Below are 19,490 nucleotides of genomic sequence, written 5' to 3' on the forward strand. Positions count from 1 at the left end.
AAAATAAACTATTTCTTTTGGGAGAAGCTGGGCACAAATTAAGGAAGCCTTTTATATATCTTTATATTTTTCAATATACTTAGATTTTACACTTGGTCGCTCTAGTCATGCTATATTTGTTGTTTTTTTTAAATAGAATTTATAAATATTTATGCTTAAAATACAGATCAATTAAATATTTTTGGTCTTGTTTACAAGATAATACTTTAAAGTGATACAGTCCCCTCAAGTGTCTTAGGAAACAGTCATTGGTGCTATAAAACCTTTCAGTGTCATTGGATCTGTTGTCTAGTCTTTGCTAGGCTTTAATCTATTCTCGCTTATAGTAATCCACTAGCCGCAGAATTATAAAGTGGTATGTGTTGAATCGGGGTAAAAGCCCAGCCCCATTAGAGAATACCTGATAATTTAAGGAAATGATGCAGAATGACTGAATACCTCAAACTCTTAAGAGCTGCTGGTTTTTAGGACTTTTCATATCCTTCCAGTGCTAAACTCAGGGTAAGTGGTTTTGCTCGAAATGATTTCACTCAGCTACTATGTTACTGATCAACAGCAAGGATGTTTTTTCTAAGTTTGTGTTCAGTAATCCTGTTTATGAGGGCAACCCTTCTTACCATTTGTGTTAATTTCCTAGGCTTTGCAATAACAAATTACTATGGCTTAAAACAAAAGCAGCAAGTTTTCTCTTACTGTTTATGAAGCCACAAGTCTGAAATCAAAACATCAGTGCACTTGCTTTCTTCTGGAAGCTCTGAAGGAGAATCTGTTCCATTCCTTTCTTCTACCTCCTGGAGCTGCTAGAATTCTTTAGCATAGTAGCATCTCTCCAGGCTTTGTGTTTGTCATCACACAGCATTTTTCCCTGTGCCTGTGTATCTGAAGGTCCTTTTCCTTTGTGTTACAAGCACAGCACTTATTAGATGTAGGGCCCACCCTAATCCTGTGACTACATAATAACATTACATCCTCAATGACCCTATTTCCAAATAAGGTCATGTTCTGAAGTTCTGATACACAAATTTGGGGAGACAGTATTCTACCAACTGTACCATTCATTACAAAGTATCACTAAAATTAGATATGGTCTCTTTTGTGAATTCGGTGGTGTTTTATGAAGATAAGTTTGGAAGGAATGAAACATCAAGTTGGCACTACTAATATGACAGTTTCTGTGTTCCTTAAGATAACTTATGTCCTCCTTTTGTTATTTTGTTCATGATAGTAAGAAAAAAGCACTGTTTTGTAGAAAGGAAAGGGCTGGCAGAATCTCGCTCTTCTCCATTCTAATTTATATGTCTGTTTTTAATCTAGAGCCAAATAACTATCGGAGCATGCATGGCCGGGCAGTAAATGGTAGCCAGTTGGGAAAGGATTACATCCAGCTGAAGAGGCTGCTGCAACCCATCCGGATTTACTCCAGAGCCAGTTTGTATGGCCCTAATATTGGACGGCCCAGGAAGAACGTCATTGCTCTCCTAGATGGGTAGGTCAGATTATTTAGCTGTCCTTACAACAGTGCTCATTAAATATAATGGAATGAAGTATTTGTGTTTATTCTGGTTATTTTCGTATTTAAGAAGAGAGGCTTTCTCATAGTGGTTTACTCCTAAACAGGGATTCTTCAACAAACAATAGCACTCATCCTGAGGGCTCCTGGAGTCGGGGATGGGGGAAGACATATCTTAGTCTCTGGGTGACTTGGACAGAATGCATTATTTGCAAAAAAAAAAAAAATCATTTAGTATAGGATTTCATTGAATCATCTCATATTTTTAAAAGGTTGGAAACATTACAAATATTTACAAATAAAAATAGAACCAAACTAATACTTCAGTAGCAGTCATCCTGTATAATTGTTATCACTTGCTTAATTTTGACTGACCTGACAAACATCTTTTGTATGTTGGTGCAAAGCATGATGTGAAATGTTCTCCAACTCAGTTCTGGCAGTGGGCTAGCCCCAAACTGAATAATGGATATGTCCATGCAGATTTGGTCTAACGTTATACAGGGTTAGAAGAAATGTCTGATCGTGAATTTACAAATAGGAAGAATTATGATTAGTGGGAACTACAGTGGAGTGGGGGAGACTTAATATAGATAAATGTTGAATCGAGTGCCAAGGTGAAAATGTAACTGAAGCAAGAATAGAAACAATGAGGTTGGTAGAGTCACATGGTATATGTGGCATGTAGTCAGAATCTAGAATAGGGACAGTTATCCTTACAGTTCAAGTGAGTAAGATAGCTTGCAATGAAGTGTGTAGACAAAGCAGTTGGAGAAATGTCATGCAAGCATGATAATTATCCCTACAGTTCCAAGTGAGTAAGACAGTTTCCAATGAAGTGTGTAGAGCAAACATTTAGATAAAAGTCATGCAAGCATAAACAGAGATGAAAAGAAAGAAAAAATAGTGTCTCCTGAATGGCTGTGTGTGTCTTGACAGTTTGTAGGACTCCTTTCACTTCTGATTACTTAGTGTTGATTTGAGCTTGTGAACATAGCAGACTTTACTGAAGGTCTAGGGAAAAGCATGGGGATTTATATTATAACAGCACCAGCAAGGTGAAGTTTAATATTAAGCATTTTTCCTCTATATAAGTCACTGAATTTTTACCTAAACTACCTTTTTGTTTTGTTTTGTTTTGTTTTTTCTAGACAGGGTTTCTCTGTGTAGTTTTGGTGCCTGTCCTGGATCTCACCCTGTAGACCCGGCTGGCCTTGAACTCACAGAGATCCACCTGCCTCTGCCTCCCAGAGTGCTGGGATCAAAGGCGTGCGCCACCACCGCCGGGCTTAAACTACCTTTCTTAATTGCCTCTTCTTTCCTTCTCTACTTTTCTTGCTCAAGAGCAATTTACTTCCTTTTTGTTGAAAAATTGCATGGCCTTAGTCCATACTCATAAGCTTCCTTCTGCATACTTGCACTGAACTTTGAAATTTCTCTTTGCATGTGTGTGATAGAGTAGGACAGAGATGAAGAGGTTGCTTTCATTTTTCCTGCTACACTTTGTGTATAAAAGTCAGTTATAGTATATTTACTCATATTTCACAGGTTCATAATAAAAAATCTAATCACTCTATCCTTTAAGTCTATACAGTTATTATTTTAAAATATTCTTTTTCTTTAATGACTTGATCAATGTGTCCCCATATGACCACTAGTGTCATTCTAATAGTATGGAATGATGCCAATTATTTATTCATTCTCAATATATTTCTTGAGCAACAACTATGTTCTAAGTAATATGCTAGGAGCTGAGATAATAATAAACAAAACAGATACATTCTTTGCCCTCATGCAGTATTTACTAAGTTAGGAGAGACATAGATATTAATCAGAAGTGTAAAACCAGAACAATATGAACAGCAGTACATAGTTATATTAATAACTATAAGTGCTATGGCTTGATTGAATTATGAAAGTCATGGAAACATTCCTTTAAAAGGTGTAATATAAAGAATGATTAGTTGACTACACAACATGAGAAGTCAACAGTATCAGTGATTATATTTGCTTATATAGTTCTAGAATGAAAAACATGTACAGAGACCCTGAGGATAAAAACTGGCTAGGTTGGCTGGGAATGTCAGAGAAGGAAGAGGTGTGTTCTATCAGGGCTTGCAGGCATAATGAAGGGCTTGCTGTTCCTTCTAATTGCGTTCAGGATGACAGAGGATATTTTAAGCTGGGGAAGGAAACTATTTGTTATAAGAAATGGAAAATAGATTAAAGAGAAATCAGGAAAATCCATGAGAAGATTGCTTCAGCAATACAGGGGGGAAGCAATGGGGGCCTGGAGCAGAGTGGTGGTGGCTGGAAGTAGAATCTATAAGATATGGTAGTGCATGGGGAAAATCTACAGTGATGTGATGTAGATAGTAGTAGCTAAGTGGATGGTGCCATTTGCTGAAATGGGAAGACAGGAATCCTTCTAGCTAATTCTGAGAATAAAACTGTGACTTCAGTTTTTGTGCTATCAAACTAAATATAGATGTCAAGCATATCATTTAGTAGGTATGAAGAGATGAGGTTCTCTGTTAGACATATGTATTCATTTGAGAAGTTTTTAGCACAAAAGTGAGATTTAAAGCCCTGGGAATAGAGGAGGTAAGTTAGCATACAAGAAGAAAAGAAAGGGCTTAGGTGACAGCCTGAAGAAACTGAGTGAAGAAGAAAGAAAACTGGTAAGAAGAATAAGGCACATGAAGGAAGACCTCAGATAAAGAGAGAGGGGACCAACTAACCGGATGACAGAAAAGCGTCTTCTGGATTTGGCAGCATGTAGGTTTTCCTGACCTTGAGACAGTTCAGGAGAATGAGAACTGAAGCTGAACTGCAGTGACTTGCTGAGAGGAGAATGCGAGACTACAGGCAATAATGTGGATAAGAAGACTTAGAATAACATTACTGTGAAGAAAACCACAGACAACTGTGGGAAGATGTGTCATCAAGGAAGATGACTGCTTCCTTCCCTCAATGCAGAGTACAGTCAAACAAACAGGTTTGTAGGTTAAGGTATACCCAGAGAGAAGAAAAGGGGGATAGAGCCAAGTTAAGACGCCCTTTAAAGTTGGAAGAAATGGAAACCAGAATGATTGACATTCTGTAGAGGACAATTCTCCCATGGTAATAAAAGATAAGAAACAGGTATTTGTCTGCACTGAGAGGTTTCAACAGTCATATTTATGAGGAAACTCTGCTGCCATTACAGTAAGTGTAATTAAGATATTGAGTTGGTACACATGATACAAACATGAGTGCGTACAATTAGTATGTAGGAATAGGCTGAGAAACTCCACAGTGCTGAAAGAGAAGAGCATATGCTGTTATTTGACTATGAAATGTCCCCTCAAAGGCTCATGTGTTGAAGGCTTGGTTCCCAGGTAGTGACACTGTCTTAGGAAGTGCTGGAGTCATTAGGAGATGAGGTCTAGCTAGAGGAATTGGGTCATGGGACAATGGAGGGGTGATCTGAGGAGATAGAGCTTTCTCTGGCCCTTCCTGTTTCCCTGCTTCGCAGCCACCATGGTGTTCTGCTTTACCTCAGGCCATAAGCAAAGGAGTCAGCAGACTGTGGCCTGAAACCCTAAGTCCAAATAAATCCTCCTCCCTTAATTGGTTTCTCTCAGGTATTGGTCACAGCAACAGAAAGTCTGACTAACAAAGCATGTGGCTAGGGTTTTGTAGTGATAACTTCCTCCATATCTAAACATAAAATAGGACAAAAACAAAAAACGAACAAACAAATGAAAAACCAGAAAAAGTCATTTAGGGCAAGGAAAGATATTAATAAAAATTTTTCTTTTATTTGCCAAGTGAGGATTAATTTTCTTAATATATATGTGTGAAATAAAAGTAGAAAGAAGTATCCCAGAATCTTAACCAACAGAACAGAAATATCAGCCTTGTAAATTGTCCGCTCACAGCCGTCCCCAGCCCTCTTGGTTGTACAGGCCCACTGCTACATAGATGTGACCAGTGTGGAGGTATCATTGAGAGCACTGTGCTTCCATTCATCGCTTCATAGGGCCCTTATTTCTGCCTTCTTCTCATAATTGTCATTCTTAGTGGAAATAAAATACTCCACTGCATTAATGTACCCAAGTCTAGCTAAGCATCCTCCATCTATTGGACATTTGGTCTGTTTCCAGTTTTTGCTTATAATGTAGTACAACTATAAATATCTTTATACATATAGATTTTTAATTTTTTTTGAATCATATACTTGGGCTGTATCCAAAAAGTTGGGTTTCTGGGTCAAAAATGTATATTAATTTTTATGGCTTTATATTTGCTGCCAAATTTCTTTTCAGAATGATTTCACTAGGTGAAATCAGTGGTATATCACTGTAACATTTCCAAATATCACACCATGAGCATTGACAGTATTATTAATTAACTTTGTTTAAATTAATGCAGGGTCATGTTGCATGCTTGTTTATATTTGAATTTTGTTAACTTCAAGAATAGCTGAATATTCTCCAATTCCTTATGTTGTCTTATTTCTCCTATTTATTTATGTTGGTGTGTGTGTGTGTGTGTGTGTGTGTGAGAGAGAGAGAGAGGGGGGGGTAGGAGGTGTACATGTGTGTTCCTATGTGTATGAGGCTCAAGTGTGAATGAGCATGTGGAAGCCATAAGTCAACATCTTGTCTCTTCCTTTTTTACTCTCCTTGGTTAATTTTGTTTGTTTGTTTGTTTGGGCTTTTTTTTTATTTTATTTTAAGAGAGGATCTTTCAGTGGTTGCCGAAATGGTGGTTGCCATTTTAGATAGATTGACCGGCCAGTTAAACTCTAGAATCTGCCCATCTCTGCTCTTTACACCCAGCACTGGTGTTTCAGGTATGTCCTACAGGTCCCAGATTTCATGTCTCTGATGGAGATCCAAATTCAGGTCCTCATGCTTGCACAGAGAGTACTGTAGCCACTGGGCAATATCCCTAGCCCTGTCTTTATTTCTCTTATCCCAAATTTGATTAATAATACAATAACCATTTTGCCTGAATTCCAGGCTATTTTTATTATTTATCTTTTTTTACAAGATAACTAATAGCCACAAAGAGTAGATGAAATGAAATATTATACATCTCAGGACTGAAATCAGTGAGATGGAAACAAATAAACTGTATAAGAATCAATAAAATTGAGATGATTCTTTGAGAAAATCAACAAGATTGCCAAACCTTTAGCCAAAGTAACCAAAAGACACAGAGAGAAGACCAAAATTAATAAAATTCAAGATGAAAAGAGACAACAGACACTGAGGAAATTCAGAGACCCATAAGGACATACTTTAAAAATATGGAAAATGTAAAAGAAATGGATGAATTTCTTGATATTATGATCTGCAAAAGTTAAATCAAAATGAAATAAATAATTCAAACAGACTCATAATCCCTAGTGAAATAGAATCAGTAATCAACGTCTTCCCTTTAAAACAAGCTCAGGGCCAGATGGATTCAGGGTACAATTCTACAGACCTTAAAGAAGAAATAACACCAATACTCCTCAACTTACTCCACAAACAGAAACTGAAGAAACATTTCCTAAATCTTTTTATAAAGCCAGTATTACCCTGATACCAAAGCCACACAAAACCCCAACAACAAAAAGGAAATTATAGACCAATATCCCTTATGAATGTAAATGGAAAAATTCTCAATAAAATACTTGCAAACTGAATTCAAGTACACATCAGAAAGATTATCCACCATGACTAAGTTGACCAGAGATGCAGAGGTGGTTCAATATAAATCAATCAATCAATCAATCAATCAATCAATCAATAAATAAATAAATAAATAAAACCCATTATACAAACAGACTGAAAGACAAAAGCCACTTGATCATCTTATTAAATGCAGAAAAAGTCTTTGACAAAATCCAACACCCTTTCATGATAAAAGTCCTGGAGAAAATAGGGATAAAAGGGAAATAGCTCATTTAATAAGGCAACTTTCAGCAACATCATCCTAAATGTAGGGAAACTCAAAGCATTTTCACTAAAACCAGGAACAAGACAATGATGTCCACTCTCTCTATACCTATTTAATATAGTGCTTGGAGTCTTAGCTAGAGCAAAAGGACAACTATAGGAGATCAAGGGGATACAGATAGGAAATGATGAAGTCAAGTATTTTCAGATGATATCATTGTATACATAAAAGACTACAGACTCCACTAGGAAACTCCTACAACTGATAATGTTCAGCAAAGTAGCAGAATAAAAAATCAGCATACAAAAATCAGTAGCCTTCCTGTATACAAATGACAAACACACTGAGAAAGAACTCATGGAGACAGTACCTTTCACAATAGCCTCAGAAAATATCTTAGCATAACTCTAACCAAGCAAGTGAAAAACTTGTATAATAAAGTCTTGAAGACATTGAAGAAAGAAACTGAAGATACCAGAAGATGCAAAGATCTCTCATGCTCATAAATTGATTAATACAGTGAAATTACCAAAAGCAGTCTATAGCAATACAAAGCAAAATTCTAACATAGTTCTTCATAGAGGTTGAATAATATCACTATTAATAAAATTATCAATAAAATTATTATTAATAAAATTACCAATAAACTTATTAATAAAATAGTGTCATTATAAAATAAAATTATTAATTAAAATTAATAAAATAATATTAAACTTCATATGGAAACACAAGAACCTAGAATAGCTAAAACAATACTTGATAATAAAATAATTGTTTGAGCTATCACCACCCAGATTTCAAGTTGTATTACAGGGTTACAGTAATAAAAACAACACTGGCATAAAGAAGAACATGTTGATCAATGGATTAAAACTGAAGACAGACATAAATGCACATATGTGGACATCTGAATTTTGATGATGTTGGTTTAGATTCGGTCTTCCTTGGACACACTCTCAGCTTGCTATTGAGCACTTCTTAGCATCATTCATATCCCATCTTCATTTGTTTTTCTAGATCCTATCATTTTTCCCTTTTAATAATCTATCTGTAGCTGTTCTCAGACTCTAATGATACCCCCATGTAGATTTCTGAGTCATTTTTAAGGGTGACATCTAGTCAATTCAATTTTGCTTATAAGTCAAGTTTTTCAGATTCACTGACTCTTAGCCTTTAGTGTCTCTACCTCCCTAACTTCCAATCTAGTAAACTGCTGTGCTCCATTATACAGTCTACCTTCAAATATGCCAAAGTATTATAGATTTTGGGAAATGCCATGCTCTGTTTGACTTATTGTCTTTTTGTGTGTGTGTAATTGTTTATAAGGCCATTTTTTCCCTCTTTATCCCCAGATCTTCCCTGACATGTTCAGATCAGATTTCAGTGGTCTCCTCTGACCTTGTGTGACATTTTATTTTTCTGCTTTAGCATTTACCAAATTGATTATAATGTGTTTGTTTACATATTTGCCTCCCATAATAGACTGTGAACTACAATCTAGATCTTGCTGCTTTATACCTTTAGAACCTAGGAATATGGTAGGTATTATATAAGTGCTTGTGTAAAAAATAGTACCTGTCTATATAACAAGTAACTGTTTATATGATGTGAAAAATAGAGTGCATGAATTGTGATTTTGAAGCATTATAAATTGTAGTGTCATTTGAGTGAAACATGGTGATTTTATAAATAATAATAGTTAGCTTTAATGTCATAGAATCACACCAGCTTTTAAGCTTTTCAAAGTAGGAATAGATAGGACTGCCTCCTAGTTAGGATAGGAAATGGATTAGCGATAGAATCCTTGTATTTGTGGCATTATGGTGTTACAAGTCTCTTAGAAAATGGGAAATACTTAATAAAATGTTTGCTTTATTGTTTTCATGTCCTCAATCAAGATCTGGACAGTTCTAGACATTGCATTTTAGCAGAAGAACTGTTCTTTAGGGCCATATCAGTTCCATCTGTTTTTCTCCTCTAAACTTCTATGCACCATCTATGTGATGACAATTTATATTTAGTTTGTTACTTTTCTTTTATCAGGCAAGATATTTTTCTTGCTTCTGAAGTTCACTGTAATTGTTTTGTCTCATGTTGATCAAAATGCTATGCAGACACAGTAGAAATCCCAGACCAAAGAAGTATTTATCATAAATATCGGTTTATTAATGTTTAAATCTATACCTGTGATCTAGAAAATATTCCAATACCATTTTAAATATAAATAGATAGTCAAAGACCACAGACATAAGAAACCAATAGCATAGATGAAAAACTAAAATAACAAAAATAAATAAATGATTAATCTAAGAGAAATTATAATTCAAGATCAACATTTAAAATATCTATAACTTAATATCCTTATATGTGTATAACAAGATATATACAGTAAGATATTGCATTTATAAATTAAAAACATATTTTTATAAAAATATGTAATTAGAACAAATAAAAACATTTTTAAATTAAATATATCCTTTCTGAAATTAAGCTTAATAAGTACATGGATTATATGCATTAGTGTTGAACTTCAAGCCACCAATAATGCTTCAGTGTCATATTAAAGAAAGAAATATAAACTCTTGCCCCTTGGAGTCATTTAGCCAAGGAATCCAGATTTGAATCCTCTGCTTCATGGCCATGTGTCTTCTGTCCTCTGTCTTGCATGACCTGAATATGTACCTACCTGAAGGCTGGCTTGTGAATCTGCTTGTCTCTGTGTCTCTGTGTCTATCCCTATGTATGTCTGGTGTGTGTGTGTGTGTGTGTGTGTGTGTGTGTGTGTGTGTGTGTGTGCGCTGTGTGTCTGTCTCTAACAAAAGGCTTTTCTCTGTTTATTGAATAGTATAGAAAACATCACATGGGGGAAAGAATTCAATACTTTACAGAAATCTTTAACAAGGGATTTTTATAAGGGATTAAGTCACTGGCTCCAACTGATCCCAACTGACACAGATAACAAATATCATTATTTATTTATCAACCAATTTTCATAAATACTTGCTTTTAACCTTTATGGTAAATTTTAGAAAATTGCTTTCAACTTCTGTATTTTATACTTTCAGCAAATGATACACATGTATTATTCTGGGTCAGGGGTATGGAAGAGTAGTAACTTAAAATTGCAGCTATGCATTATCTTATGCTATAAAAGTTAATTGTGTGGGAAATCTAAGGCAAGTAAAGTTGATTGTCACATTGTTCCCTTAAAGACAGGTTAAATAACCAGTCTGATTACACAGTAGGCTAGCAGTCCTAAGTGACCTCAAGGTGGATTATTAACTCTGGCTGTGAGGAGGTCCAGCAAAAAGTTCCAGTCTCCTAGATTGTGATATAATTACAGAATATTGCATCACTACAAATAAGGATTAAACAATGCTTTCATTTTTTACCTGCTTTAACAAGAAGCCTAAATTGCTGAATTTATAAAGAAGAAAAAGTTTTCCCTCACATTTCTAGATACTAGAAAGTCAAGATCTAATGTGAATACTTGTTTGCATGATAGATTGTAGTAGGACAAACACAGTGAAAATTTAAAAAAAGATTTAAATTTGTTAAAATTCAGAGAATATATGTCTACTTCAGGAGCCTTACTATTTATTCTTTCCCTCCAATCTATCCACTATTCAGTTTCCAAATATATATTATTTAAAAATTATAACTCATTTAATATCAGTCAGTAATCATTCTGTTGTTCTTTGAGTAGCAGGTGAGCTTCTTATTTTATTTTGATCCACAAGACCCCACAGTTAATGATCTGGCTACTGCCTAACCCCATGTATTTATTATCTACCACTCTCCCTTTTTCTTCATCCCAGCTTCAATACCTCCAGTGTTCTCTCCATCTGCCATATGGCTGATTTATTCTCATCCTTTAGAGTACTTTCTTATACAACCTATTCATTCATTTTACAATATTTATCACAATTTGTAAGTATATATTTAATGTTTGTTTACTTATTGGTTGTAGGTTATAAATTGTAAGGGTATGAAAAATCTCTGTTGTATTTATTACTGGCAAAATGCCTACTACTTAATTTCTCACATTTGTTGAGTAAGTTTGTGAATGAAGAATGAAAGTTACCATCACATCATACAGTTTTCAGCAAAATAATCTATTGTTAACCTGTATAAGAAACATACAGCCAGTCTTAACTTTCTGCTCCCAAGGTCACAGAGAACTATGGAAAACATTCAAATTAGAATAATGAGGATATAAGTAGAAAAGAACTAGGAAGCAAACAATGGTCTTTGCTAAGTACTGTGTTCAGTAGTCAACAAACCAGTGCTGTGAGATAATACTCTTGTACACTGGCTTAATAAAACACCAATTGGCTAGTAGACAGGAAGAAAGCATAGGTGGGGTAAGCAGACTAAGAGAATGCTGGGAATAGGAAGGGCGGAGTCAGGAGTCACCAGCCAGACATAGAGGAAGCAAGATGACAAGGCAGAACTGAGAAAAGGTACCAAGCCATGTGGCTAAACATAGATAAGAATTATGGGTTAATTTAAATCTAAGAGCTAGTCAGTAATAAGCCTGAGCTAATGGCTGAGCAGTTATAACTAATATATGCTTCTGAGTGATTATTTTATAAGCAGCTGTGGAACTACGGGGCCTGGCAGGACCAGAGGAAAACTTACAACTACAAGCCAGAAATAGAAAAATTGACTTTTTGTATCTTGAATTTCTATCCTTGATTATGTATGATTACTAACACTTCTATTGAGTATCTGGTTCCAATGGATGGCTGTATGTGGGTGATGATGGAAATTGCATTATGTTACTCTTATATGCTTCTATTATGACTTTTTGAATCCTAGGAACTTTCTTTAATGAAAAAATCTTTTTCATACAATATATTTTATAATATTTCCCCCCCTCTAACTTTTCCCATACCGTCTCCATCTGACTTCATGTTCTCTGTCTATCTCTATCTCTCTCTCCCTCTCCTCTCTCTCTCACTCCCTCCCCTCTCCTTCTCTCTCTTCCCCTCCCCTCCCCCTTTTTCCTCTGTCCTTCACAAAACCCCCACAAAATAAATCAAAACACACAAGGAAAAAAACAAAAAGACAAAAAATTGCCAAAACAAAACAAACTGTCCACAAAAATACCATGGTTCATTTTGTGTTGGCCATCTACTCCAGGCCTTTCCTGGAGTATAGTTAATAAAAACAGTGAAACCCCATTGGAGAAAACTGATTTTTCCTTTGCCAACAGGTTTCAATTACAAATAACTTCTTCATTAGAGTTGAGACCCATGTCCACTCCCCCTCTCAGTGCTGGGATTCCCATCTGGCCTGAACCTGTACAGGCCTTGTGGGTGCTGCTGCTGTCTCTGTGAGTTCTTATGTCCATTACTTCTGTTGTGTCTGGAAGACACTGTTTCCTTGGAGTCATCCATCCCCACTGGCTTTTCTGATCTTTCTGCCTCCTCTTCCACATAGATCCCCGAGTCTTGGGGGTAGGGGTTTTGATGAAGGTATCCCATTTAGTACTGAGTGCTCCAAAGTCTCTCACTTTATGTACTTTGTCCAGTTTTGGGTCTCTATATCATTCCCCATCTACTGCAGGAGGACACTTTTCTGATGTGGATTGAGCAAGGCACCAATCGTGGTATAGTGGTATATCATTAGGAGTCATTTTCTTGCTATGTTCCTTTAGTAGAATAATAGTATTGGCTTTTTCCTTAGGCCCATTACCTATTTAGTCTCAGGTTCTTGTCATAAAGAAAAATACATCAAACCATTTTCTGTAGCATAAAACTTAATTTTCTTCTGATTTTAACTTGAAGCCACAGGAACAGTAACTTCCCTGCCCTCCAGAGGTGTCCATTACTCAAATGTGTTATAAGCAATGCAAGTAGAGAAAAGAGTGCAAGTAGAGGGGGAAAAAACGGTAATATTGGATATTTATTTGTTGTCACATCTGTTATGGATATCAGTCTTCTCAAAAGGTGGTAGTGATTATTTCTGAGCTTCCTTTCAGCTCTGAGATTCTAAAATTTGAAGATAGTTTAGCACAAAACAAAAACTTTTCCCAATTAATTTCTTATTTTGTAAAATAAACACTTGGGATTTTTCTTGTGCAGGTCAATTCAGAGGAATAATAGAGAATACATTTTGAAAGCAGGTGAGAATTACTTCTCTACTGATCCATCAATCTAAGGACCCATTTATTCTCTTCCAAGCCTCTGTGCCTTCATTTGTAAAGTAGAACTATGACCGATGTCTTGGTCTTTCATAAAAATAAGTTGAGTGATGAATTGAAAAGTGCTTAGTACCGCTCCTGGCATGTGTTGACACCCAAAGAAATGACAACCACAATTATTGAGAACAGATGCATTTTAAAGATGAAAAAGGCAATTTTTAGTCCAAGGCATTTTACTATGACTCAAATGCAGGTTCCTAGGCAGTTAGATAATTGAATGAGGAAGGAAAATCTGAAGACTAACTCTGTAATGCCACATCAGTATCATGAGGGTGATCACAGCTCTACTCTCTGCCTAGAAACGCTGCTTCTGCCACATTCTTTCTTTGAGCAGAAGATGAGCAGCTGGGGACAGTTTGGTGTAATTATCACAGTGTTATTCCTAATAATTCTGTTTTATTTCAAATGTGAAAGCACTATGTGACTTCACCAAACTCCAGGACAGAAGAGAATAATGTATTCCTTTCTTACTTTGTAAGAATTTACCTCTTTTTACCTCTAGAGAGAAGTCCAGCTTGTTCAGTGCTCATTAACAGGGAGGCGCTGGCTACTGCTCCTACCACTGTCAGCTCCCTAGATGACAACTATGTTAATGACCCATAACTCTAACTTCTCTCTGTTATTTTTTATTTTTTTTTAGTGAGCACTTCTTTCCAGCTAGAGAAGGAGCCTAGTTGCTTACCCAAGATCAGGCTTATGAGTTACTGCTATTCTGAAAGATGTGTTCTTCTGTTGTAGCTGGAGTTTTCCTGCCTGGCCCACAGTCAGGATAAATCTCTCTCACCTGCCAGTCCCACAGCCTCAGACCCAACCAAGTAAACACAGAGACTTATGTTGCTTTCAAACTGTATGGCCGTGGCAGGCTTCTTGCTAACTGTTCTTATAGCTTAAATTAATCCATTTCCATTAATCTATACCTTGCCACATGGCTCGTGGCTTACCGGCATCTTCACATGCTGTTTCTCATCGTGGCGGCTGGCAGTGTCTCTCTGACTCAGCCTTCCACTTCCCAGCTTTATTCTCCTCCTTGTCCCGCCTACACTTCCTGCCTAGCCAATGGCCAATCAGTGTTTTATTTCTTGACTAATCAGCAACACATGTGACATACAGAACATCCCACAGCATTCTGTCTTTAGCATCATCTAGCAAGGTGTAGGAGTTAGAAAGAGCATCAGAGAAGGAGTCCAGAATCCTGGAATGGACACTCAAGTTAGCACTTTGAAAGTCAGTAATCTTGGGAAATATTCTTCCATACTTCCTTCTTTTCCATTCTTTTCCTCCTGAACCTTCTCCTTACAATTCTACTTTCTCCTCCAAGAATATTCCATTGACCCAGAACTGCTAAGATTAGAATTTGTCAAAAGTCTGGTCCATTGCTTTCGTTGCTTTTCTCTGTCACAGTGACCAAATTCGCTAGACAGAGAGCAACTTGAGGGAAGAAAAATTTATTTTGGCTCAGGGTTTGAGGATCTAGTCTGTCGTGGCAGTAAAGGTATGATGACAGTGGTATCAGGCCTTTTGTTCACAGCTCCATAGATCAGGAAGCAAAGACAGGACAAGAACAAGTGGCACTCTAAGCTTGCCCCAAACATCCTCTAGCCTGGGTGCCATTCCCAAACTAGAACCACCAGCTAGGAGCTAAGTGTTCAAGCAGGAGCCTGTGAAGGAAATTTTACACACAAATCACAGAACCCACAAGCTACATACATTAGGTTCACCCACAAGGATAGTGAAAATACAGCATGATTCTGTTTTTCATTAGTTTATAGTTAACATAGAAAATAATAGATTTCATTATGATATTTCATGCTTCTTTATAATGTACTTTGATTATATTGATTCCCTGTTCCCCTCTTTCGTCCCCCACCCTCACTTATGCTGTGTCCCTTTCCTCTTGCCAAATAGTCTCACTTCTATGTTTGATCTTTTTCTGAAAAGAAACACGTAATGTTTATCTTTTGGATGATGATCCCCAGTTTCATCCATTTTCCTGTAAACGACATACATTTTAGTCTTCTTTAGGACTGAATAAAATTCATTTCATCGTGTACATACACTACATTTTCTCGACCCACTCATCTGATTTTGGGTATCTAGGATGATTCCATGACTTAGCTACTGTAAGTAGTGTCACAGCACATGTGGTTGTGCCAGCACCTTATATTCCTGATATAAACATAGGTGTGTTCACTTAGATACCTTTATGTATATACCCAGGAGTGACGTATCATCTGATAGTTTTATTTCTTCATCCCTCCATTCTTGCCACAATGAATGCTACCCATCTTTCCCTCACCCCTTCCTTTCTATGAGACACTTTCTAACACTAAATTTCAAACTGTCCTGAAACTCACTACATAGTTTAGGACAGCCATGATCTCATCATGGTTCTCCTGCATTGGCATTTTTGCTTATTTCCTGAAGGACTGCTAGTCCAACTGGGTTGAGATGGAAATCTCAGTATAGTTTTGATTTGTGTTTCCCCAATGGCTTAGACACTGGCATTTTCTTCTGTTTGTTGATCATTTGTACTTCTTTTGAGAACTATCTGTTCAGTCTGTTTGCCCATATATGGACTTGAGGATTTATGGATTTGAGGCTTCAGGGTGATTAATTTCTAGAGTTCTTCATTCCAGTTTCCAGTTTATTGGAGTATAAGTTTTTCATATTCCCTAATGATTCTCTAGATATTGTTGGTATCTGTTGCAATGCTGTTTTCATTTCTACTCCAGAACTTCTCTCTTTTCCAGCTTGATTCTTAAGTTCCAGCTCAGACTTGCCAAACCTGAGTGTGTGGAGATGGAACCAAATATTGTTCTTTCAAACAAAGGCTCCAAAGAATATTGGTACTGCAAAATCATGAATCACTACCATGTATGGGCAGAGTGGGTTCTGTTTCTATTTTATTGATCAAGAAATAGATATGTACAAATGTTAAGATAACAAGCCAGGAAAAGGCTACTCATATTTATTTAGTGTCTGCACTATACTACCCAACATCCTTATTTCTTCATCTATGTGTAGCTGAAGTTTTCCTGCATCCTACCTGGCCTGTGATCAGGACAAATCTCTCTCACCCGCCAGTCCTGCAGCCACTTGGACCCAAGTAAACACACAGAAGCTTATGTTAATTAAAACTGTATGGCCTAATGGCTCAGGCTTCTTGCTAGCTAGATCTTACATCTTAAATTAACCCATTTCTATAAATCTATACCTTGCCACGTAGTTCATGGCTTACCAGTAGCTTTATATCTTGCTTCTCATGGTCGCAGCAGCTGGCAGCATCTCCTGACTCAGCCTTTCACTTCCCAGAATTCTCCTCTCTGCTTATCCCGCCTATACTATACTTCCTGCCTGGCTACTGGCCAATCAGCATTTTATTTATCAACCAAATCAGAGCAACACATTCACAGCATACAGAGCGATATCCACAGTATCTATGTCTCCCACTAGTCCTCACAGAATCTTTGGGGGGGTATATAGGTGTTGTTCTCTCCATATGAAAAGATCCAGGGAAGTGAACCTACCCAAAGTCACATAGCTAATGATGGTGCCAGGTTTCAAAGCAGATATCTGTTTTACTCCTGGGTCCAATGGAGTTCTAGTTTATGGTGCCATTTTCCTGAATTTTCATCTTTCAACTTAGGATGTTATAAACAGTCAAGAATATAAAAAAAATAACCCTCTTTGCTTGAGGCCCACAGTATTTGCTCTAACTCAGTCAGCTTCTTACCACAGCTTCAGCTCCTGGAAATTTTCCTTCCTCTGTGAAATTCATAATCATATCCTGATGCATGTTTCTTCTTTCCCACCAGTTTCTACAGCCAGGACAAATCATATCAAGTCAGCTAAAGCCCTCTGTGCTTGAATCCAAGTCTGTGCAGCCTCCTCAGCAGCACTGTAGTTTGCCAAACCATGCCTATCATAATATTCCTCTAGCCAGCCCCTTTCAGTTACAAGCAGAGCCTTCCAGATATATTTCAACATGGTCCCTCAAAACCTCTATTCTCCCAGCTTTTCTAATCAAACAAGTCGATTTGGCTCTCCTGTGTGTGTTATTCTCTTCTGTGTGCTTCTGTCTTGTTTCAGACATTGTCTTACAGTCCCCCACTGCTCAACCCCCACCCCCACTAGAGGCAATTGGCTCTCTCTTGAGGGCTAGTTACAGGTAACAAATGCTTGGCGATCTATCTAGAGATTCTTAGCCAATTCCCAGACAGGTGGTAATGTATTGTGATCACTCCCGTCATCTGCCATGGACTCAGGAAAAGTGGCCACACAACAAAGACTACAAATTTGTTCCTGCATGGTTGTAATAAGGGCTTTAGAGTAGAAGCAGGTTTAGTCCTGCTCTGTAATGAGTTACATGGGTGGTCCTGAGCAGTTTCTTCATCTGTCAAATGAAAGAGATAATGCCACCAACCACTCCTAGCTGATGGGTGCTGTGGGCCAGAAAATCTTTGGGATGCCACCCTGATAGGCTGCCTATGCTCCAGGGGATGACCCCAAACTCATGCACATTCTGGCAGTACTATGTGAACTTGGTGGATTTAAAAAGAATACATGAAGTTAGAGGGTGAAAGTGGTGGGTGGAGTATGGGAGGACTTGGTGAGGAAGGAGTGGGGTGGATTTGATCAAAACATTATATGCATAATGAAATACTCAAGTAATAAATAAAATACATAAACTGCTCTACAAATGTGCATCAATCAGCAAATGTTAGTTTGTTTTCTCATCTTTATTCAAGATCAAAATTAAGTTAATCATGAGTGTGATTTTTATTGTAGAAAGAGATTGGTTGGAGATTCTCACTCATTTCAAACCCTGTGTAGGAAGTCTGTATATACTGCCATATAAGGAGGTATATAAGCTGTCAAAGAGGATTGTAAATAGAGACCTCAACAAACATTCAGCTATGCTATTTTTCAGTCTACTGTCACTGAATTATTGTATACAAATAAGGTAGAAATGGAGAGGGAGAGAAAATAAGGGACAGAAGAAATAAGAACTGAAGGGAGAGAGAAAACCACACACTCATAGAGGAGAAATGGGGAAGAGGGGCTGCAGTAGTGATAGGAGGAAGAGGGGGAGGGGAGGCGCAGGAGGAAGAAAGAGACCAATGGTTTATTTGCTCTATCCAGAACCATAATAACAAGCATATGAAACAGTTAAACATGACAAGGGAAGACACCTGAAATCTGCCATGTGTCTAGAGGTCAACTTGATTTACTGACTGGGTAATTTTTCTCTCAAGTTTTTCCTGGGCCTGTGAATGGTATGGTTGTTACACCATATTTGCGCTACTTACATAATCAGTGGTTCTTTTTGTAGACAAGGAGATCAGGCTTATATATTTTTACTGAAGTGTGCACTCATTTAGATACCCATTTCTCTGTGAAGTATTATATTTCCTGGAAAAAAATTCCAGAAACCAGTTTTTAAGATTGTATACTTTGTAGTTCAGAAATAGAAATCAAACTCTAAAGATAATAAATAAAGCTGGGCTTTATTATAAGTGAGAGTTGTGATCTGCCCTGGGAGGGAAGGCTCAACAGTATTTCAGATACAACGTACATACAGGTGGATAAAAGGAAAGAAAGTCTCCTAGATTCAGTCTCCTGGAGGAAGAAAAGGCTCTCACAATGAAAGGGGATTTTTCTCTATAGTGGTAGATTGGCTTCCATGGGAAAGACACCCAAATACAGGAATGTCTACTTGGCAATGGCCAATTTTCTCTCATCCAAGACTCTGTTTCTTTTCCCTGCTACCCTTTCATGACTGGAGGTCAGATAAAAGCAAGCACTTCTTCTCTAGGGACGTAGTCCAGACTTCCAGCC

The 19,490-nt window shown here is 37.2% G+C and overlaps 1 protein-coding gene across 1 annotated transcript in view; it reads left to right on the plus strand.

Annotated features, from left to right (window-relative positions):
* The window catches only part of Hpse2 (heparanase 2 (inactive)), a 681,933-nt gene that overhangs the window by 449,747 nt on the left and 212,696 nt on the right, over positions 1-19,490 (plus strand). Inside the window, exon 5 of the mRNA XM_059257820.1 lies at positions 1,315-1,486. Within this exon, the coding sequence (XP_059113803.1) occupies positions 1,315-1,486 (172 nt within the window). The remainder of the gene's footprint in view (positions 1-1,314; positions 1,487-19,490) is intronic.

The sequence above is a fragment of the Peromyscus eremicus genome, chromosome 1 (genome assembly GCF_949786415.1).
Source record: "Peromyscus eremicus chromosome 1, PerEre_H2_v1, whole genome shotgun sequence".
NCBI classification, from domain to species: Eukaryota; Metazoa; Chordata; class Mammalia; order Rodentia; family Cricetidae; genus Peromyscus; species Peromyscus eremicus.